This window comes from Drosophila suzukii, chromosome X (genome assembly GCF_043229965.1).
Source record: "Drosophila suzukii chromosome X, CBGP_Dsuzu_IsoJpt1.0, whole genome shotgun sequence".
Classification (NCBI taxonomy): Eukaryota; Metazoa; Arthropoda; class Insecta; order Diptera; family Drosophilidae; genus Drosophila; species Drosophila suzukii.
The window spans coordinates 17,848,494-17,872,424 of record NC_092084.1 but is presented as its reverse complement, the minus strand read 5'-3'; the positions used below and the strand labels follow the sequence as shown (position 1 = coordinate 17,872,424).

General features: G+C 37.6%; 2 protein-coding genes and 1 non-coding gene across 4 annotated transcripts in view; 2 read left to right on the top strand and 1 right to left on the bottom strand.

Annotated features, from left to right (window-relative positions):
• LOC108005386 (SH2 domain-containing adapter heavyweight) overlaps window positions 1-23,931 on the top strand; it is a 63,063-nt gene that overhangs the window by 32,586 nt on the left and 6,546 nt on the right. For both annotated transcript variants that reach the window (XM_070997527.1, XM_070997526.1), the window contains exons 4-5: window positions 16,605-16,739; window positions 22,896-23,574. In XM_070997527.1, the coding sequence (XP_070853628.1) occupies window positions 16,605-16,739; window positions 22,896-23,574 (814 nt within the window). The remainder of the gene's footprint in view (window positions 1-16,604; window positions 16,740-22,895; window positions 23,575-23,931) is intronic.
• TRNAR-UCG (transfer RNA arginine (anticodon UCG)) lies at window positions 8,265-8,337 on the bottom strand. Its single transcript has one exon. It is a non-coding gene; the product is annotated as a tRNA-Arg (tRNA).
• LOC139353336 (uncharacterized) lies at window positions 13,627-14,294 on the top strand. Its single transcript, XM_070997237.1, has one exon. The coding sequence runs from the start codon at window positions 13,941-13,943 to the stop codon at window positions 14,292-14,294; it is 354 nt and encodes a 117-aa protein (XP_070853338.1). The 5' UTR covers window positions 13,627-13,940.

Below are 23,931 nucleotides of genomic sequence, written 5' to 3'. Positions count from 1 at the left end.
TTGGTTCTCAATTAACATGTATACTTGATTTCCTATATAAGAGGTATCAATAGGTGAATAATACCGCCTGCAGAACATCTGCAGCTATTAGTTATGTAAAGTGCGCTTAGCTGTATGATTTTTTTTTTGCTTTCGGCAGCCGTGTTGCGGTCACCCCCTCAAACGCCCCTCAAAACCCACTCCTCTTTAGCAATTTTCGTTGATTTGTCACGTAGGACAGCCGAATACCAGATGTGAAATACGTTTCAATAACGAGGGACCATCGGCATTTGGCCAACAGATGGCGCTGCGGTCTCGCTCGGTGAGTGACCACTGGCTGGCGCCATCGTGTTCAAATTGCGAATTATGCTAATTTGCATTCTCTGCTTTGCTCCTGCTTCTCGCTTTCTTCTCCTCCTCCTCCTCCTCCTTCGCTTTCTCTCACTTTCTCTGGCCCTTTTCTCCCCTTCTTCCTGCTTAAATTCACACTTGTAAACGTGCCAAAAAATCTAGTTTGCTACATTTCCGCCTCTCATTCGATTTTACCGGGCAGTGTTATGTTTCATAAAATATGCACAAAGGGGAATGGAAAAAGTGGGATGGGCTGGTGAAAGGGGGCGGAGAAAGGGGGTGGAGAGAGATGAGAGACGGTCAATGGTTGGTACACCGAAAAAAAAATACTTTATATACAATATCTCTATGAGATGAGATAAGTATAACTATAAATATATATCTTAGTTATACATTTTTAGAGATACTACAAAAATAATTATTATAATAACTCCAAATTCTTGTTATCTTATTATTATATTTACAATTTATAATAATAAATAAATGATTTAAAATCCAATTATACCAGGTACTATACCATTTTCGATGTGGTTCATTTCATGTTCGTAGTTTTCCTTTAAAAGTTGAATGTTTTAATAAACCTAGTATTTTTAAAATGTTCGTTAGCTGAATAATCTTCGAGAGATTAAAGTAAAAGAACCACTAATGATAACCCAAAAATAGGGAAACCCGTTTAGGTCATATTTTCGCTCAGTGCAGCAGTCACCGTCCCCAGAGATTCCACATGGGGCATAATGCGTCATCGTCGCCGGTGCCCTTATATCTACCGTTACGCCGTTACACCGGCTCACACAGATACTCACACCCATACAAACACCCGATACCCACACCCATACACCGACACAAATGCGTCGTCACATGTGCGCAACAAATTGCGTCTGCCGCTTTGAATTTTTGCGGTTACATTTCCGTTGCACCGACAGGCGACAACAGCGACATCGACGGCATTTCAATAAGCCAAAGGCAAAGAGGCGATAAAAAGGAGGAGGAGGAGGAGAGGAAAAATCAGGAGGCGGGGCAGGAAGAAAGCCAGAAGATGAAGAAGGCTCAGATGGCAAAAGGAACCCAAGAATCGAATCAGACAGATGGCTTTTCTGCACTATGGTATGCTACAATAATTTGATTGGCTGAAATCAAATAGTGCAGAAAAAATGGGGAACTCAGATGAAAACTAAAAAGCTTGTATTTAGAAATTAAATTTCAAATTCCTAGGCTACCCAAATGCAAAATCATAATCAAGATCGTCTCTCCAAAAACTTTAAAATAATTCATAACTACTTTTTGAAATATTATAAACCAATCTTATAATATACAACGTTTTTGGGTTATAGGAACTATTTTAATTTGAAAATACCTTATTACATATAATACATATAATAATACATATTTAAAGATATATTTGATTTAAAAATGTGGATTTAATATAGTAAGTTTTCCATATAAAGATCCTAACTGGAAGCATAATCAACAACCGTATACAATTAAGTTTTTGAAATTGAAATGCTAATGGGTACCGACTCTAAACCTTTTTTTAGACTTGAGCTTTATTAAACCTATACAAATCTTAGGAAAACTATTTATCTTAACATACAGATACATAGTTTCTATATTTTAAATATACTTAAAGCTTCTTTTGGCTCCACTGTGCCGGCAGCTGCAGCCGGAAAGTGTGCAGCGTGAATGAAGAAAAATATAAATCTGATTTATGCCCCTGGCTTTTGCCGGCCCCTTGGAAGTGGCCACATGTGGGTGCGAGTGTGAGATAGAGATTGGAAGAAATCTCAGCAAATTCGCATCAAATTTTCATATTTACTATGAATTACAAATTGTCAGATTATGGAAATGGTATTTCATGCCGTTGGCCCAGCTGGGAATCAGCTTTAGTTGTAGCCTCTTTCGGTTATTGATCTTGTACACCACTCACAGTGCACTAAAAAAAATAAGAGTGCATATGTTTGTTAAATATCAAAAAGGCAAAAACATTTGCGTAAAAAAATGTCTTATTCTATGTCATATTAGCTAAATTTTCATCCTCAAATAAAGAATCTATTCAGTTAAATTAGTATATATTCTTTATAAGCAAAAATAATTTTTTTTTTTTTTAATAAAAATAATTACGTAGAAGTAAAAAACTATGTATGATTCAGAATGAATTAATAATTAAATAAGTTAATTTATTTATTTCATTCAATCTAATAATCTTAGTGTGACCATGCCATCTAGCGAAAACTAGATCTAATGTGACCGAGTAAGTTACAAAGCTGTAAAAACTAGTGTCTTATAAAGTTATTTTGTCAGTGTACATCCTTTATTACTCATAATTTGCACGTGTGTGTGTGTGTTTTTACGGTCCCTGTGTTGGTGCGTAGTTAAGATAGATTTTTGTTGATGTTATGACTCATGGATGTCTGCCGGAAAGTGGAATAGATAGAGTCATAAGAGGGGATAAAGCGGTGGGAATGGGGGAGGAGTTTTTTTTTTCGGAATGGGGACGAGGATTAGGTGGCCTGGATGTTTAGCTCCTGGGGTCGCTTTGGCACAACCTGATACCCAGCAAAGTTATTCCATTCCAAAACCATAATACCTGTGGACAAATAATTACAACAACATCTGAGTGGTTTGATGAGTGGGTTTGCTTGAATGGGTGGTGCGCATGTAGCATATTTAATGACAAAGGAACTCGTGTCAAGGATTACTAATTAGTGTCTGGACGTTGACGACCACGATGATGAGGTTTTTGCTGGCTGCTCTTGTTGCTGTTTATGTCCTTCGGCTTAAGTGAACACCCACCGAAAAACCGACCCACCGACCATCCTCATAAAAACCCCAAAAATTTTTTTGGATGGGGTATTTTCGTTTATATTTGCTTTTTAAATTGACTTTGGCCGCCGCGTTGGCAAATTGAGTTGTCCAATGGCGTCTGTCTGATAAGCGTGTTCCATGTTTCAGGTCTTACCTGCGGCTTAAGTGAAATTTCCTCGAGGGTTTTTCTGGGGGAGGTAGCATGGGGGATTACACTTGTCCTTTCCGTCGGGTGGGAAATTTTGGGGGGTGATGGGTGGTGTCTGTTTAATTGCAGTGGGGCACATTCTTGGTTTCTTTAGTGGTTCGTACAAAAATGTGCGCCATTTGCGGCTGCTGCCTAAGCTGATTTGTATTTAATGAGCTGTATATCCTTAAACACACTCACGCAGTGATACACAGAGAAAAAGAAAGCTAGTCATTAAAAAGTCCAAGTTTCTAGACATTTACGTATTATATTTATGGGCCTTGACTGAAAAACCATTATAGAGGTGTCTAAAAGTATGCAACACAATATTTTGTCATTAAAAAGCCATATTATAATTTTCTTTGCATACTTTCAGGCAGCTTCATAAGTGATTTGAAATCCCTAGATATGATTTTAAGTATGGTTTATTTTTAGGCTCCGTATTTGAAAATATCCTAAATTGCTTGATGGATACTGTTAAAATTACATTAAAATTTACCTCTTCTGGTAGATAACTATTTCTATCAGTGTAGCTCCACACAGACAGGCACTTATAAGAGCAGACAAATTGCCGTTAGTCTCGACAGCGAAATGAAAACATTTACTTGAGGGATAAGGGATTAAGGCTGGAAAAGTGTGGGATTTCCCCCGAAAACGGGTGGCTGGGTGTACGGCTGCCACCTGTCAGCGACTTTTCCACTCGCCGAAAAACATCAACCTCACATCATCGTCAATTATTTGTTTATCTTGCGGGGCCAGTGGGTGGTGGGGTTTCTGGGTGGTTGGGAGGCTGTGTGGGTGGTGCCTTCACTCAGGCTTATCCACAGAAATGCCGTATTTGCTTAGCATTATGCCGAGCTCCGTTTTTTGATGTTTTAACCCCGCGGCCAGGGCCTCGTGCTCTTAACCCTCGAGTGCAGATTCATAAATTAAATTCCTCGAATATTTTCGGCAATAGAACGTTTTGAGACATCTCAAAAGCAGGCGAAACGGAACTTATTTGCCTAGCAACAATTACGAAAAGGGAGCTTGTGCAAACCTATAAGTTATCCACTTGAAGTTTTCCAGTCTAGCCATATTGAAATTTAATATGCTGTAATAATATTTGAATATGTGGTTGGGTGGGGTGAATATTTTTGGATACGAGGTAATAATTATGTGGGGCTTCTTATTTTAATTGTAATCTAATTTCCCTCAAGCAAATATTTTGCTCTTAAATTACTTTTAAAAACAAATATCAAAATAACAAAAAGTAAATATTATACTTGGTTATTATACTTTCTCAGAGCTGGTAACATTAATTTTTTTTTTGGTTTTACAGCTTTATTCTTTATGTGGGTGCCAAAATAATAAATTAAGGTGTAATAATAATTTGAAGATAAATCCTTTAAGTAACTGATTTCCTCTCGAATAACATTTTAAAAATATATCAAAATAACAAAGAAAATAAATATTATAATTGCCTATATATGGTTAAATTCTCTGAGCTGGTAACACTAATTTTTTATTGGCTTAACAGTATCATTATTTGAGTGTGCACTGCCCATCATTTTACTCCTAAGAATATTTTAAAAGTGCCTTGAAGCTTTTCTTGGCATTCTCTTGCTTTATACGCTGCATTAAAAATTAAATATTTCTTTTCAATTTCGCTAAGCAATCTTTTCAATTTGCTTGCCATAAATTTGGCGTTCCAAGGCTGCTTCTGTCGCTACTCTAGATAAATCTAGCTCATTGCCATGGTTTTTTTTTTGGCAAGGGAATTTTTTGTGTGGAAATTGTTTTGAGCTCGCCGGACTAATAACACTGACAATGGGCTAAGACTAGGGGGCTACGAGTGGGTCCATTCCCAGCTGTGGCTGAGTCATAGACAAGCCATTAACTGTTCGGTGGGGTAATCCTGATGGGGGATGTCCTGCGAGTCCTTGGCAGTGGTGTTCCCTTTCCAAGTGAGCAGCTGCCTTTGGCGGCGGACAAAGCTTAATCGACTTTGCCGACATTAAATGCGTGCGGTTAGCCAAGCCCAAAAGTTTCCACCAACTCTCTCTCTCTCTCCAAAGGGAAAATGGCGTGAAAAACAGTTTTCCCCCCCCCACCCAACCTTCTGCAAGGAACCAGGCCAAGGAACCATCCCCTCTGGCTGTTGTATTATTTATGCCCATAAAAATATTATTGCCATTTTTTCGCATTTGGATTTCTTTCTTTTCCCCGCTTATTTCATTTTGTAGACGTCATGCAGGAAGAACCAACCAAGAAAAACCCAGAATGTCTTGTCAAATGTCAGGCGTGAAGTGTTTGTTGATGCGCTGCCATACTTCTATGTATGTATATCCCTTATAAGGCGTGGGAAGGGGGGTTCCCCCAAGGAAGCGCCGGAAATGCTGCGTAATTGGACCCATATGCTCAGGAATTTCAGGCATTGGATGGAGTGGAAAAAGGATATGGCCACATCTTGGGTTGCTTCTTTCTAGTGGTGGTGGTGGTGGTGGTGCGGTCTCTCAATGGTGGTGACACAGTGGAACCTGCCAACTGTCCCATCAAATGCCAGATTAGTCAGGCCCTGCCGAACTGTGTGTGTGTTTGTGTCCTTGTGACTCGACAAAAAAAGGGTTTCCCAGGAGCCACAACAAAAAATAGTGAGGTTTTCTGCAGGAAATCCAATTTCATTGGGTTGTTTTTAGGGCCCTGGGTTGCGGTTTACTCGGGCAATTGCCCCTTCTTCGGGAGAATCTCCAGCTGTGAGAGAGGAAATATTCAAAAATGCCTGAGATCCTTGAAAATTGAGGTTGTCTTAGTGCCTTATAGTGGATAAGTTAGTTAGGGTAAATGAATCAGAAGAAGCGAAGTAGTTTTTCCATAGGTTTTTGGGAAGTTTGTGTACCGTTTTGAACGGTCGATCAAAGAAGTATTTTAGCATCAAATTGAGCTTAAAGGAAAAAATTAGAATATCCAAAGACTTCATATTTAATTTAGGTTTTAAATAAATTTAATAGCAATTGTTAATTTAGAGATTTTTAACGACGCAAAATGTTTAAAGATAATATAACAATCATCGTATCTAGTATTTTTATCCTGATTTAAATATTTAAAAAATAAATCATATGCTTAATATTACGTTTTTGTTTTTATTATAACACAATATAATACGAAATTTTGTCGATAACTATGCGATTATTTTGTCAGTCGAGTTCTTTTTTGAATATATTTATATTTCTTATTAAGTATTCAGTATTTTTGTCCTGACTTAAATATGTATTAAATAAATCATGTATTTAAGTATAATAATATATTTAAATATAATACAAGACTATGCCTATAACCATGTGATTATTTTTCAGTGGAGTTCTTTTATGAAAATATTCATATTTCTTATTTGTTTGGAAATGTTCTCACCCATAATGAACATGTAGTTCATTTCCCCTCAACTTGTAATTAAATTTCTTGTTTGCTTGGAGCTGACCAACTATGACTAACTGGCCATCCAATTTCAACCGAAAACCATTAGAAAATGTCCATCACAGAGAATACAAATCAAATGTGGTCAACTGCAAGCCACCCAAATTGATGAAATAACCATAAAAAGCCGAGTGCAAAAGAAAGAAGAGTTCGGATTAGATAATGGCCCATGGCCCAGGATGATGGCTGACCTAGCCCACAATCCGCAGTTCGTTTACCATAGTCCACGGTCCGCAAACTGCCAAAGTTTGATTGCATTTTGAGGTTAGCGGCTAACTGGAGCGACTGTACTGTAATTTCCGATCTGGGGAATGGGAATGGGAATGGCCATTGGGTCTCAATTATGGCCACTCGGCAATGGGCAATTCATTTGGCCCCGCCACGTCGTAATGCCCATTTAAACAAAGGCACAACAGCAAAATGTGGGGGGGGGGACTCCAGGGATAAAATGGCTGATGGGTGGAAATATTCGCAAATAAAGTGGCGATTGGATATTACAACTTTCCGGTCACTGCATTTCTGCAAAGTTCACAAAACTACAAGCCCTGTTCGGTACAGCCACCCAACCACTGAACCACCCACCCACTGAACCACCCACCGAACCACCCACTGAACCACTCACCCACTCGATAAAGTGCCACCCGCTCAACTTCTGCTCCCGTGAGCAGAACAATTTCCAATGTTCGCTCAACTGTGGTGGCAACGAAAGGAGCCCGAATACGTATACAAATACCAATACCAACTACAGGTCTATATAGGACTCTATAGGACTGCAGGACTCTAGGACTGTAGAACTGCGACTTCGTACCGGAAACAGGAAGTTGGCTTCGCTTTGCACTGCCCTCCAAAAAGGGAAAAAGAAAAGAAGGGGGCGTTCGTAGCCATACATTTAGCAACATGTGTAGTATTTAAAACTCAACCGGCCTTGGTCAGCGGCCACAAATGAATTTATTTATTTTACGGTCTCCCCTCGCAGCCTTCTTGTCGATTTAACCTCTTCGATACCCTATAAAAAGGTTATCAAAATATTTCAAACAAGATTACACATGTCTGAATTCCATTTCGAGGCACTTTTTTAAAAAAATAAAAAAGTGGCTAATATTTTCTTTGTTCTGTGCTTTAATTAAATATTAAAATAAACGATCGCAAAAATTTAAGAGGTATATTATTTGAATTATTAATCTCTGCTTGGGTTATGATAATCACAATGAGTTGAGAAGACTATACAAATTTACTAAATATATACTAGGAAACAGTTTATAACTTCTTATCTAAACAAAGTTTAGGCTATTGTTTTTTTTTATTCACAGCAATATGTAGGATTTAATGTGAACTCTTCGAAGTCTTATAAACCGGAAAACAAAAAAAAATTAAAATTAAGTCTTCTACAATTTTACACAGATAGTACCTCGTTGGTATTTTCCAAAGTATTATTTAATAGCGCTTAAAAAACATTAGGTTAAAGTAAAAACAAAAAAAAAAGATTGTATTACGACCGTGACAGGACTCGAACCTGCAATCTTCGGATCCGAAGTCCGACGCCTTATCCATTGGGCCACACGGTCGGTTATGTAAGCCCCATCCCAGATTACCTACATATGTAAGCTAGAACGAAACATCATAAGATATAGTTTGTCAAACAAAAGATAATCATCTTTTATCTTCGCTGTTCCTATGATTACATGCCACTTAATTTCAAGTTTCAGGATTTTTATTCTAAATATCATATATTTATATAATACAAATTTCTAATCACAACAGATAAGCTTGCCATGACTTTCTAAAATAAATCTAGAGTAAATAAAACAAGCAAGTGTCATAACACTCTTAAATAATACTAATAGATGTTATTTTTCCTAAAGATTGCCCAATAAATACAATACCTCAATAATATAAGCTTTGTAAAACAATGTTCCCATTTTTTATGTGAACCTGTGACCTTTAGAGTATTTCCACTTCGTTTCCGCAATCAATTGGGCATTTTTTTCTTGGGTCTCGCATTTTTTGTGATTTTCATTACATTTGGCCAAACAATTTATGTGGCCCAAAGGGGTGGTCGTTGCCACTTGGCCGTGGATGAGGATGTGGATGTCGATGAGGATGGGGATGGAGTTTAGGATGGGTGTGTGGATGGTTCCTGGCCTGCTGCACTCCTGATCTCCTGCCACCCTTGACTCGCTGGCAAAGTCAAAGTTGTCTGCCGGCACGCATCGCTTTGGGTTTGAGTGTTGCGACATTGAAATTTATAGACCTCCAGCCTCTTTTCATGTTTTTTTTCCTTTATTTTCCTGTTGGTTTGGTTTTGGCTTTTGGTTTTGGTTTGGGTCTGCTCGTGGCAGTCAGGTGGTGCGCTTTTCAAGTGGTGCACAGATACGGGTGCCACGCACCACTCATCCGCAGCTTTCGTGCCACATCAACTGTCTGGGCTGGGCTCGCTTTAAAAACACAAACAGAAACACATCGAAACATAACGAAAAATATTTAATTAAAATTTATGTGCAACCCCAAAAGCAAAGTCAGCGGGTTGCCCTCACCCCTGACCCCAGACCCCTCACCCCTCCTCGAAACCCCCGGAAAGTGACGGCTGCAGTCGAGGGAACGCTTTGTAGATGACACCCTTCAGCGACCTCCCTCAACCTGCAGAATCCACTGAATCCACTGAATCCGCTGGGGGAGAGCACTTGAAACTTTGCTTTTTACCGTTTTGCTCCAACACTTAAAGAAATATATGTAAACATAGCATTTAAAAGTTGCAAATGACTTCCTTGAGTTATTATTATTTTATTATAATTGATACAACTGTTTTGTAATAGTTAATATTGTATTATTATAATAAAGTTTTCTCTCTTAAATACCAAATGAATTTTTAAAAAATACTTACTTTAAAGAAAAAAAGGTATATTTTTTTGGTATTTAGCTAGTTGGTATATTTTGATAACATGAGGATTATTCAGGTTTTTGTGCTTTTAAGAAACTATAATGCGTAGCTAAAGAAAATTATATTTCTTATTTAACGAAATAAAAAACAATATATAATACTAAAATTTATCTGGGCGAAGAAATGTTTTTACCTTAGTTTTATAGAGATATTTATTATATTTTTTCTTATAATGTAAAACTCAATTTTGCGAAGTATATATATTGAAACAAAAGCTTATTAATAAAGAATGCATTATATTGGTTATATGATTTTAATGATTTCTTAAAGGCTTACAACTGATGAATTAAGTTTTAAAAATCCTCAAATTGTTATATATTATTAATTTAAGAATATATTTTACATATTTTGATATATGACATTTAAAGTGACTGTAAAATGCCTATTGTAAACCTGACGAAAAATGTTTATACACCGAGAAATTTCTGCCGAACTAGTAGTGTGTACTTATTAAAAAGTTGTTTAATATACTCAATTTAACTTTTCTCTTCTTACTATTTCGTTCTAATATTGAGAACATTGATACCAAAATGTACATACATGGGTTTTAAGAACGAATGTTCTCAATTCAAGAACAATGGACTTGAATATTTTTGTGTGTGTAATTATAATAAAAAGTTCATCAGTTTTTTTTTGAGTGCAGGTCCTGTCTGGTGCTCCCAAATGTCCCATTGACGAGGCCGCGTCGGCCATTTTTAATGGTTCCGCTGCAGAGGGGTCGGATTTGCAGGGACTTGTGGAGAAGCGGAAAAAATTAAAAATATTTTGCATACTTGCCGGCGCATATGCCGCAAAATGCTTGTCCGAAGAGCTATTAAAAAGTTTCCCAAACATAATGAAGGTAGATGGGTTATAGTAGGGGTGGAAAAATAAGTGTGTGTGTGTGTGGTGTGTGGAGTGTGTAAACAGTTCGCGAAGCAATTGCCCGGTCAGAGGGCGGAAATTTACCTGTAATCGACCACGCATTAACCAAACAAATCAATTGAGCGTTAAAGGCCATAAGGGCAACAAGGGCACAGGGGCTTGGGTTTGGGTTTTAGGGCTTAGGGCTCCTTGTGTTCGACCCATAATTGGTAATTGAAAGTGGCCCATTTGGCCCCCTATCCTCAACCACCCCACACCCCATTCCGACGAACTAATCAATCAAACGGCAAACGGAAGCGCATAACAACCAACTAGTTGATAGGAACAAGGTGGGAACTGCGCTAACCAATCGATTAATCAATCAATCAATCAGGCAGACAGACAGGCAGACTGTCCAACGGATTGCCAAGCAAAGGTCAAAGGGTGCCGGGTCTTTGTTGCCAATTAGCGAAGCTAAACATCTGGATTAGGGCCGCGAATTAGCGAAAGAGAGTGACAAGGGCGCCGAAATAAGCGGAGATTACCCACTGATACTGGCCCAAAACTACCTCTAATGCTTCCAGCTAACTCAATTAAGATACCAGATAATTGTCATATAGAAATGGGTTCTTCATTAGGTCAATAATCTATGTTTGACGGGGTCACCATTGAAGCTGTCAGTAATAAAAGGGTTGGCCATTGAGGCTTACGAATATATTTGGACAGGTATCTTTGGGTCATCGAAATATCAATAAGATCATAGTAGAATGTATATACTGGATGGGGAATTTTTTTTTATCAATGGGGCTTCCAGCTGAATTATTAATGATTCATTTAGAGTTTTCAACAAATTAAAAAAGGAGATTATGGATATTATTTTATCATTATATCTTTATACTCCCCTTGTTAATAGGCTTGAAGGACCAAATCTGTGCAAAGGTCAACACATATATGAAAATATTGTTAGTCACGTTAAAAAATTCAGTTTTTAAAATCTAATAAAATGTTACGAATTGTAGGGTTTCATAATATTCAATGAATATTTCCCAAATTTAAGATTATATAATAATTTTATTTTTAACAGAAGATTTGAACGACCAAATTTCTAAGAAGGTTAACAAATGTATATATTTGTTGTATAGGTCGCATTAAAAAAACTAAGTTTTTAAATCAATGTATATATTTGTAACCTAAACTGTAGGCTTGAAAATTTCTTACCTTTGATCTTGAGTTTTACTTTTAAATGCAAAGGACATCCAAGTAAAGAGCTTTGCCAAATCAACAGAATCTAGCCACAAAAACACATTTAAATGGCTTGCATTCCTTTCAATACCCATCCATTTATTCAGTGAAAGGCGCTGAGGTCACCAGAGCAATGTGCATAGATAGAAATGGCATTGCATATGAGGCACCCACCAGCACGACCACTTTTGTGCTACCTGTCGGTGTCATTTTAATAAAAATCAAAGCCAGCACAAAGCCCGCTTGATAGTGGCTAGAGGACCCAGAATGCCACAAGATGCAAGCGATTTTGTGTGTTGTGGCAACGCAATCTCCGCAATATGCCAGTTGAAAGAGCCGAGAAACGAGAACTGAGGACCGAGGACCAAGAACCCAGAGCCAAGAAACGAGGCATCATTTCCTGCGCGGCCAAAATGTGTCACACAAAAGCCAGTTGGCGGAGACAAGGGCAACATGTGGCCAGGACTCGTTGCAGTGGGCCCAGTGCCAAAGTGCCTGCGGTTATGCAGGAGAATACAACAAAAAAAATCCAACAAAAAAATGCAGGCAACACCGAAAATGGCCTGGCAGCCTTGCAGCTTTTACCTGCAACTCTTGTGCGAAACGAGCGCATTAATGCCGCCTTTAAAATTTATGATATTTACTCAGCCAGACAGCGGGGCAATGAGGCAGGCAGCCCAGGAGGACCAACATCCCCGTAACCATTTCCATTCCGGATTCGCAACGTGGGTGTGTGCCTTTCACATTCTGCATTTTGCATTTTGCATTTGGCTCAAAGAGCCGTGAGCCGTGAGCCGAGAGTCGAGGGCCCAGAGCCAAAGTGGCAATCACGACGTTGGCCAAGCCAATGAGTACTGCTTTAGTGAGTCATCGTCATCGTGGCGATGTCTGCCGTCCTGCCAGTTGATTTCCCCTCGAAGGTGGAGCGCAACCACCCAACTTTCACTGGAGCAGCCAATTTTACACCGCATCTGTGGTTTTGCCAGCTTGCTTTTGCATTATTTTTGAGGGTTCTTAAAGGGTTTGTTATTGACTGAGTTTTACTGAAAGAAACAAGATGTTTTCCGCGCTTAACAACATTTTATTACAGTGGGTTTAATGCTCTGACAGTGTTAATAAACGATAAAGCTCTTTATATTTATTGATTTTTTGTTTTTTCAAGACCAAAGTAGAGTTGTAATTTTGATATTTGATAATACTTATAATAACTATTGGTATAAACATAACATAAATTGCCGCTAGTAAGGAAACAGTGTTGCATAATGATTAAATTGACACTACAGTGCTTTATATTACTATAAGCAATCCAGTGTTGTAAAGGCGTTAGGAAGTGGAAAGTAATTATTTCCCTGATAAAATATATGTATAATTCATTCAAGGATAAGCAGGAACTGTAAAAAAGAAACCAGTTTATAATAATTATATCATGAATTAAGATTGTGCAATTGGTGCAAAGATTCTTATTTTAGAAAGCGATGATATTTTTCAATGTCCCATAAACTATCAAAACTTTGCCCAACAAATGCCAGTGTCAATGTAAAAGTTAATTCCTGATTTTATAAAATATATAAGTATTATCTTGATTGTATATAAAAAATAGTACCAAAATAACAGTGTTGGATAATGATTTAAGTGTCATTACAGTACTTTTACAGTGTTCTAGTGTTGTAAAGTAATTCGCATCTCAGAATGCTTTTGAATGCCCCTTAAACTATCCAAACTATGGCCAATGAATGCTGTCGGTAATATATGTGCCCACAGCCCAACTGACCCATGTCAGTGGATGTTAACACCTCCAGACTCAGACATTGGGTGCACTAACCGGCCAATTGCCCGGGCAAGACACCATCGCCGGGTCCTTCCTCCTGCTGAATTGGCCTTTCAATTGCACATCATGGCCCCGGGACATCACCGACAACATCTGTGCACAAAAGTTGGCCATAGTTGCCCTTTCATTCCATGGACCAGAAGACCAGACCTAGTGCTCCACCGTTGATTTTAAGTTTATTTCATTTCATTTCGTTGCATGGCGTTCGCATGTCAACACCTGAGACGCACGGTTTCGGAACATTTTAACTTTTATTTTTATTTTTTGTAATTTTCTTAAGTGTTGTCTTGCTCCCGGTGGCTGAAAATATTGGCAACATGTTCTGTCGTCTCTGTTGGATTGATTTTAATGCCGACGAGGCGGCGGTGGAGTGTGCGGGTCCCTGCGGAAGTCGCTTCCACCGCGATTGCGTCGATGTCACCGGGGATGTGGCGCAGCAGCTTCTGGCCACCGACGGTGGTTACTTACATTCCGGCCTGGAATGGTATTGCCGCACTTGTCGTCAACTTTATCGCCTGCAAGTGTACTTCGAGGTAGCTATAAGTGAGGCCCCGACATCCCACAGATCTCGAGAACTGGGATTTACGGCCCATTCGCGCTTGGCTGCCCGGAAACTTTACTCTCTGATTGAATTTGTGTCGTGCGTCTGTGTTTTCCTTCTTGAGTTCTGAGGTGACCTTGCAGCGAGGACTTTAACAAGTTCCCCAAGCTAGCAATTAAATAGTGCTTGGTGCTCTTACTGCTCCAAGGGATAAGATAATCTTAACAGCCTTAACGTAATTAGCTTAAGCACAGGTGTGGCAACTGTACTTAAAATAGTGTTAAGTTCTTTTTTTTAAATATATTAAGCGTAAAACAGTTAAAGTTTCATAGCTTTTGTGTTCAACTGTACTTGTTATAGTGTTCTTATACGGTACTGTACTTATTTTCATATTTTTGGGAATATTCAGTGTGAAAATCTAAAGTTGCTTAGGTTTTGTGCTTAACTGTACTTGCATTGAGCCAACTTTAAAAAGGGGAAAGTTGTTGTACTGAGATTTTTAAATTTTAGTGTCTTGTACGCAACTGTACTTTTTCTTGACTATTACATTTATTTTTAGGCAAATAACAAGCAAAATAATGACTTAGAAAATGAGGGTAAACTGTACTTTTTGTGGCTTTAAAAGCTGTTGAATTTGATATTAGACTCTCCATGAAAAATTTCCTTAATAAGAAAATGTATATTTGTAAAATATGTTATGAAAATGTAATAGGCCTATATTTGAAAGTTAAAACAGTTGCACAAAAATGTACTTATGAGCATTGGAGTCAACTGTACTTTTTAGAGTCTGTGTACCTTAAGTGTACTTATTTCTTTAATAAGCTTAAAATAAACTTGTCCAAACTAGGAAATATAACGAACCAGTTTGACTCAAAGTATAAACTTAACTGTAAGACTAACCGTGATGTCTAGTTTATGGGTTTCTAATAACTTTTCTCTACCAACCCTTTGCCACCTACTGTACTTGCTGCACTACATGAATTTTTAAGTAGAGTACTGTAAGATAACCGAAACAAGTTTGACTTAAGCCGGTAATTTGTTGCCCGCTTTAATCCATCTCGATTCGTTTTCATCAGCTGCTAAGCCTGGCTGCTTTTCCTGTTCTCCCAACCCAACCCGCTATATATATAGCACCATATAGCACCATATTATACCATATAACACCCCCTGCTCGCTCCACCACTTAACGTTAATTGCAATACTCAAGACTTTTCCCTTCGTATCAACGGCAACAAAGCTTTGTACATTTGCATCATCTGGACTTGGATACTTTGGATTCAGGTGGAAAAAGTGGGCGGGCATGATAAGGATGGGGGGGGGGGGGGGGTCCGAACAAAAGAGCCAGCTGGAAAAGCATCGTCGCCATTTTTAATTGTAACTGTAATTTAGCCATTGTTGTACACTTTTGATGACGCAGACGTTCAGCCAAACGGCAAGAAGTCTGCTTTCGGGCCCAAAAGATAGAGTGGGTGGGAAAATGGGGCGAGTGGCAGAAAATATAAGGAAAAGCTGGGGAGGTCCACACACTTGAGGTGCACGTGTCGTGGCGTTCGTTATTGTTTTTCCCTCGCTTGCATTCACTTTTTTATACACCCGTCTTTCATTCAGTTCAAGGGTATTCATATATGTGCCGAGGCATAAACCATCAAAAATTTATTTTAAGGTTTCGGAATAGCCAAGAAATTGATCTATATATATATATGGCTTTTATTTGCGTGAAGAGCGTTATGTGAAAAATACTCTAAGGTTTAGAAATGTGGTATGTATCTTATATATTTGAATGGTTATTTATAAGCAAATTATTTTTTCATTAGGAACTATTTGCAATTTAATATATATAAAGATTTAGGAACTTATATTTATAATTAAGTAATTATAATCTATTACAACAATTTGAGATATTGATCTCTGTGTACTGTATCTATATGGCTTTAAAATTGTTTTAAGATCTGTATGAAGTATTATATGTATCATATTATATTATATGTATCATTGGTTTAAATTTATTTGGAAGATGTTTAATATTTTTAAAATAAAGTTTTAAAACAAATAATGGTTTTATTATAAAACCTATGCACTTGTAGTTATACATATATACGCTTAAAAATGTTTTTAATTAGTTCATCTTATATACATTATAAAAGGATATATTTTATTATTTATATATATTTAGTTGCCATTTTAAAATAATAAGGATGTAAAAGTGGAAAACATAGCCTTTTCTGATGTTTAGGTATACAAATATTATTTTATCTGGTTATATAACAACCATTACCGGCTTTACAAGGTCGCGTTGGTCACGGTGGCTGTGTTATATAAACAACTTTATATTTTTAGCAACCTTTGCGAATGTTATTTTTAGCAAGGGGGGTCGTTCTCTGTGGCTTTTCTTCAACTCTGACTAATTGTGCTTATCCCTCTTTTTGTCGTTCTATTCCAGATTGCCATCTGTGATGATTACAGCCTGCCCGTAGACTTTGTTAAAAAACGACCGTCCAGCTTCGATCCGTGCCTGGCGGAGGCGATACCAGCGAATCCCGAGCACTGGATAGCCCCCAGTCCGCAGACAGAGTTTGTAAGTCCTTGGTCGTTAAGTGGGTGGATGGGTATTTTGTGGGTTTGGGTGGTTTGGGTGGTTGGGTGGTTGGGCGGTTGCGATGGGGCAATTAACTGCTCTGGACAGCTAATTGATAAACTGCACGCTCCGTCGATTTGAGTGGTGGTTTGGGTTTTTGGACAAGTCGCATCAACGTCAGCCGCATCAGCAGTGCGTTAATGAAAAGCTCACTCCTCCTTTATGATTTCCCAGAGTTTTCCCCTTGGTCCTGTTTGGTTTTCCTCTTGGCTTATCCCGCAGCGGCAGGCGGACAAACAAAGCGCTGCTCAAACAATGCACGGACTATTGGCTAAATATTGCAAAAAAAAATAGGGAAGAAAAGGAAAACAAAAATACAAAAACATGGTAAAGCCAGGGCAAAAGGCGAAAAATAAGCGAACATACAAAAACGGGGAGGTTGGGGGCAAAATGACAAACAAACGGAGCTGCCCAGCGGGCGGTGGCTGACCATAAAAAATGGTCATAGATAGGAAAATAGCCAAGCTGTGATGCCAATTTAGCTTCTTTTAAGCCAGATTTAGAGGTAAAAAATTAAATTATACAACTTGGCTGACTTTTACACATTACAAAAATAATAAATAATTTTCAAAGATTTTTTAAACATGATTGAACAGGGGTTTTCTTAAACGAAAATTGACTTCTAAGAGTTCAGTATTTTTTTTTTCATTTTTCCAAAAAAAAGAAAAATATAATTTGGAGTCAATTAAATTACGAACGTAGATTGATATTGTGGGTAATATTTTTTCATAATTGTATTTTTATTTTATTCATACGTATTATTCATAAGTAATTCAATATTAGTTAGTTAGTAGTATTTTTTTTTGATTTTTTTTTTAATGTTTTTAAGGATCAATATGAAAGGTTTTTATGGTTTAAATAGACTTATATTTTTTAATGAGATCTTAAACAAGAGTATATACATAACTAGTTTAAGCCTGAAAACTGAATTTAAAAATTAATGAAACGCTACGAATCGATATGAAGGTTTCTTGAGTGTTATATGGAATTCGTAAAAGATAAATGTATTTGATGACATACAAAACAAGAACGTATGCCTTACTACATTATCTACAGTAATAAAATGTTATATAGAAACAAAATATAGAAATTATAGAGACACTGATGTGGTTTGATAGTGCTGATTACATTTTCCTTTCCTTCGAAGGCCTATTAAGGCTTTAATAAAATATTCCAAAGGACAACTTCATCAAGGAACCTTTGTATAAACTATTTTGTTAGGGCTACATTTTGTCTTATTTATGCCACTTAAATTTCCCAACTCTGAGGCAATAACAGGAAGAGAAAAAACGAATAGAAAAGCCGCTGAGATGGAGCGAGAGATAACCTCGGGCTGCAGCAAATGCGCCGTGCCACAAATCAAATGATGCCCCAAAAACCAAAAAATCGTCGGGCCTCCGACCCCCAAAAACCCCCGACCCCCTCTATATAAAAAAGAAAGCATCCCCCTAGGGGGGTGCGTCGCTTTTTTATGGCCCATACGGAAATGTTTGGTGTTTTGTTCCCTTTTGCATATTGCCACTAAAAATGAAAAGGAAAGCCGCATGAGGCGCGCACATAAAACACAGGGCACCGAAAGCGAAACAACAGAATCAAGGAGCTGGCCTCCCTGCCACTTGAAATTCATTTTATTGAAATTTGTTTAGCCCGGAATGTGGATGTGTCTGGGCCAAAGTCAAAATGCCAAATGGTCTGGATGGAGGCATGCGAAGCGAAAAAATAAGATTTGCGGCAACGACCTTCGACGGGCTTCTGCAGATTGATACAATTTCCGTGGGGAGGAGTGGCTAAATCAGTGCCAAGGATTCAATCTTTAAGATGGCAGGAAGTGGGCCAGAAACACTCGCAACTCAAACAGAGGGCCATAAGCTGGAGCCGAGTGTTTGCCCAAAATTAATAACAAACAACTGCAAGAGCAATCAATGGGTGTAAATATTATTACTTCAGGGATTAATATTCTATGCCCAAATATTCTTCCACTTGAATGTGTAATTCACTTTCACTTATTGCTTATAACTAGCTCTTAAATTCTCTTGAATTTATTATTTCTATATCAATTTTTTCTATGCAGACTCTTTTAAAACAATACCTAGTTTTAATTTCTTATAAACATTTAAATCAGTTTGTATTAAATTATTAATATATATTTTTAAAATGCAAAAAGAAAGACAATTAAATCATTTTTATTTAACTTTTTTTAATGATTAGACTAGTAAACACTATTTTTATTTTAAATAAATAATAAATCTAAACACCCAAAAAATACCAAAAAATGTTTCAAAAATTAAATACTGAAAAATATAAAAAATACTATTAGACTTTTAAGTAAATTTTTCCAATAAACCATAGCATATTTAATTTAAAGTCCAGTTTTTAATATGACGGAAGTGGAATAACAAGATTACAGCTAATTAAATGATCATAAATGTTTTGAATAAAATCTTCCCTAATTTGTTCCCCAGTTTTCCCTTATTTTTCTCCTGCTTTTCTATATGTACGTAATCCTGACTGTCCATCCTCCTGCCAGAAAAAAAATATTCAGGCAGCAAATGGCCCAAAGCGATAACGTTTAGCGCCTTTCGATGCTCGTTTTTCTCTGCCCCCGTCTCTTTCTCTCACCCTATACCGCTCTCTTTCCCTCTGAATGTTCCATCCAGGATATTAATGTGTGTGTGTGTGTGTGTGCGCTTTCGTATGCGTGTGAGCCTCCTCACAATTATTAATGTAATTTTATCTTATGACTTTTGTTTGGCATAAACATTGGAGAGACAGAGACGGAGATTGAAGATAAAAAGAGAGAGAATGAAGCTACAGTGAGAATAAAAAGGCAGTAGATTTCTGAAATATAAATATTTATCATTCAAAAATAGTTAAAAAAAACATAATACAAAGGAGAATTTTATTTTATGTTGACTTAATTTATTTTTAATTTTTATAAACATTAAAAAAATGATTTTCGCACTAATAAACCAAGAATAAATAGTTGTTTTTTTAGTTACGCATACAAAACAGGTTCCAAAAAGAACAGGAAATTTTGTTTAAGAAAATTCTAAATTAAATATGGAATTTAAATAAATCAAAGTGTAGAAACATCCATGTGATGATGCCATAATAGCTTTCACCATTCATGTGTGTGTGTGTTGGCCATTGTTTTTTTTTCTTCCCATTTTTTTGTTGGCAACTCACGTTTTAATGGAAGTGAATGCGACATTTTTCGATATATGTGGAGCGTCTGGCTCTGAAGTGGGCTCTGAAAAACAAAAACCAAAAAAAAAGAAAGTAAGGGAAAGGGAAGAAATTCGTTTGGCTTTTGCAGTTGTTGCTATTACTCTCCATGGAGTAATATTCAACGATAACTCACAAACACAAAGGCCGCAGTCAGGACACGTTTGTGTCCCTGTGTGCGTGCTTTTTGTTTATTTCAATAACTTGGCTATGGTTTATATATATATATATATATGTATATATTTTATTTTTTACAACTCCACCACCGCAAACAAAATAGGAACAGCGGAGTGAAATGAACAGACAGCGTCAGCTTAGATATCACTCATACGCCGCGTTGTCTGCGCTTGAGGTATGAAATTCCATTCCTTGACAGAGCATCAGATGCCCTGCAAAAGAAGTTGGTTTTGGGAAATCTTTGAATTTAATGGGATAAGTTACAGGAAGTCCTATATGCACTGCTGAGATTAGTTCACATATTTTCAAGCCCTTGGTGATTTTATTTTGATTTTATAGGTAATTTTTAATTGCCCTTTAACCTGAGAGTAATTAATAATTAACAATTTTGTATTTTATTGACTAGTTTACTTTATATTTTATGGATCATGTGTGTTTATTTTGTGTGCTGTGTAAATATACAGGTTTTCTACTTATTTCTTCTTATTTTATTTTTTAAAAGAGTTTACAAAAAAGGAAATAACATAAAAATAAATCAAAAAATCATTAAAAATGGTAGGGACCTAACATTTTAATATTTAATTGAACTGAATGAGTTATAAAAATAAATAAGGAATAAGTTCCTTAAAGGAAAGAAGAGTTGTTTGGATTTTTCTTAGACTTTTTATTATAAAGGTATTATAGTTATAATTTTTATAATTTGACAATTAACCGCCTCTTAAATTCATTTTTATTTCTCAGTGCAGCTTACACGTTTGCAGATTACTTGTGTGGGTTAAATGGTTAAGGGATGTCCAGCCAGAGAGCATAGCTATAGGTCGTCATCAGCATTAGTCGCTAAACCAGGGGAATGGTAGAGATGTTAGATAGATATGTAGACAGGACATCAGACCTCCTTTGACTCCCCGTTTGCGTTGATTTCTTTTTTTTTTTTCATTAAAGTTGGCACAAAAATCACGTTGCTGCGGCAACAAGCGCAGACAAGTGGAGTCGGAAGTGAAGGTGGATGGATTCCAACAGTTTTCATTATTCTAGAAATACCCCATTCCTCTCAGATTTCTAAGGGCAATCGTGCATGAGTATATATATATATGTATACTACACACATAAACGTCTGCTTATATCGTTTGTGGATAATCAAAGGCAAATATTTAAACAGGAATATGTGAATGGATGGCTTCACCGAGAGACCCCTTCTTCTGTTGGTTAACGGGCCACAACCCCATTATCAATCTGCCTTGGCAACCCCCCTCACAATCTACGCCTCTTTTGTTCCACAGGCGGTGTATCGTAGCGCACTCGTTTTCAAGTTCAAATTCATTAAAAATGTTTTTGATTCACGAACCCTCCGTTCCCCACTTCACTTGTAATTTATGAGTTTCAATTAAAAATGTTCGAGTGCATCTGCAGTCTTCGTGCAGAACAATGGCAACCCTGGGGGCAGGGTTGTCAGCTTGTCTCCGCCAGTGGCCAAACATCAATTTCCGTTAGCAGCGTATCAGGAATACCCAACCAGCCACACAGGATGGGCTTTCAAAGTGGACAAGGGCCATGTAAACGGAAATTTATGTTTAACATAATGGTTGGGAACAGGAATTCTGGGGGGGGGGGGATGGTTGAATTTGTGAGGTTATGGTGAGGTTATAGACAGGCCAGAGGAGAGTGCCTCATAATTTGCACGCATTAGGATCCTGTTAATGTCACCGATGTTGCAGTTTCGTAATGTCCAGCTATTTGTCAAACTCAACGGAAGTGGATCGAGAGAAGTACATTGTTTTCGGAGGAGATGGAGCTTGGGGTTTGGGAATGGGGATGGACAAACAAGTAGGAAAGGATATTGTGATTGACATGGAATTGTTATGAACAAACTGGCGCTGGGGAATGGAAATGGGAATGGGAATTGGCAATGGTATGTGGCAAATGAAAACCATCCATCATGGGGGAATATATCCCAGACAAATGACAGATGAATCGTGTTTAGTTCAATCCAGGGGAAATATAACTGTTGTGTTTCATTCATTAGATAACTAAGTAAAATGTTCAACAAATGGATATTTGATATAATTTTCTTAAAAGAAAGGCAGGGTTTTACACCTTATAAATTATTTAAGTTTATAATAATGGCATTTAGTATAGTGTTTATAGGTTGTTATTACAATTCAGTACAAAAATCATACAGTTCTACAGAAGGCATACAGATGTCTGTTGAATTTAATTTATTAAAAACCGTTTTTATATGATCTCTAGCCATGAAGAATAAATGAATTTAATATTCATATAATACCTTGATGAAAATAGTTGGTAACATGAATAAAAAAAAATAATAATTGGGTTATTTTCCTTAAAACAAAAACAATAAAGTTCATAGCACAATGAAAAAACCAACAGATGTTACGTATACGCCACCGAACCGCAATAAAAAGCTGGCTTAAAAAGTGTTGCCTACTTTTTGGGGCTGGCTTGATTCGATTGGCGGTCGGGCAGTAGTTCGTGGCTTTACCGACCAGGGAAACCCAATAAAAGCCACAAACGCGTTGGCCACGCACATTCCTCGCCGCTGGCCGCCTTTATTCTTTTCAATTAAATTCCAAAGAAATTGCAAATTGAAATGCAAATCAAATTAGCCGCCAACAAATGCTAATGCCCCTTTTCATTCTTTTCTCTTTTTTACATGTTTTTTTGTGTTTGCAACAGCTGCCATTTGGTGAAGCCCAACAAGCGTTGCAGCTACCACCAGCAGCAGCAGCAGCAGCAGCAACAACATCCGCAGCAGCAACAGCAGCAGCAGCAGCACCTCAACTACCGCCCCCGCTGCCCGCCCCCGTGGCAACATTGCCCAGTCAGGCGGCAACGGCAGCAGCAGCAGCAACAGCTGCAATTTTGGCCACCCACCAGCAGCAACAGCAACAGCAGCAGCAACACCAGCACTTGAGCAGCAGCATTAACAACAACAACGGTGGCAACACACACAGCCAACCGAGTACGCACAACAACAACAACAATACATTGCCAGTAGGGGCACAGCAGCAACATCAGCAGCCACAACAGCAACGTGCAACATTGCAACATCCGCCATTGCCCAACAGCAACATCAAGCAGGCTTCGGTTAAATTGATCGAAGGCTATTCAGATCCAAAGGATACACGCAATCACAAGAAGGTTTACCACAAAAAGGCCAAGAAACGATCGGCCCCTGGCCACAAGCGCCACCAGCAGCAGCAACAATTGCAGTTGCAGCAGCAACAGACATTGCCAACGCCCCGAAGTGCCCAGCAACAGCAGCAGCAGCAGCAATTGCAACAGCGACATTCCACCTACAACAACAACAACGGCAACTTAAGGAAGGATAAACGCAATAGCCAATATAATTCAGGTATGTCTGTTTAATTATATTTAAAGTAAATTTATAAATCACGTTTAAAAATTTAAAATAAATGGCACATTAAAGTAATTAAATCATGAAAATCTCATATTACAAAAAAAACTGTTTAAATCGAATAAAAAGCCAACAGCACACAAATAAATTGCAAATAAATCCAATTAAATCAGTAGCAACATTTAAATGAACTTCTGCAACATAATTTGCAAAACAAATACCATAGCAATACAAAAATGTAAACTATTAATAGGGTGTGTAAATGCTTTTAAAATGTTGCCTTGGCAATGGCTGTTTAAGGCTTTAAATAAATTGTATTATTTTTTATAAAAAATTTATATGGCCCGATTTCTC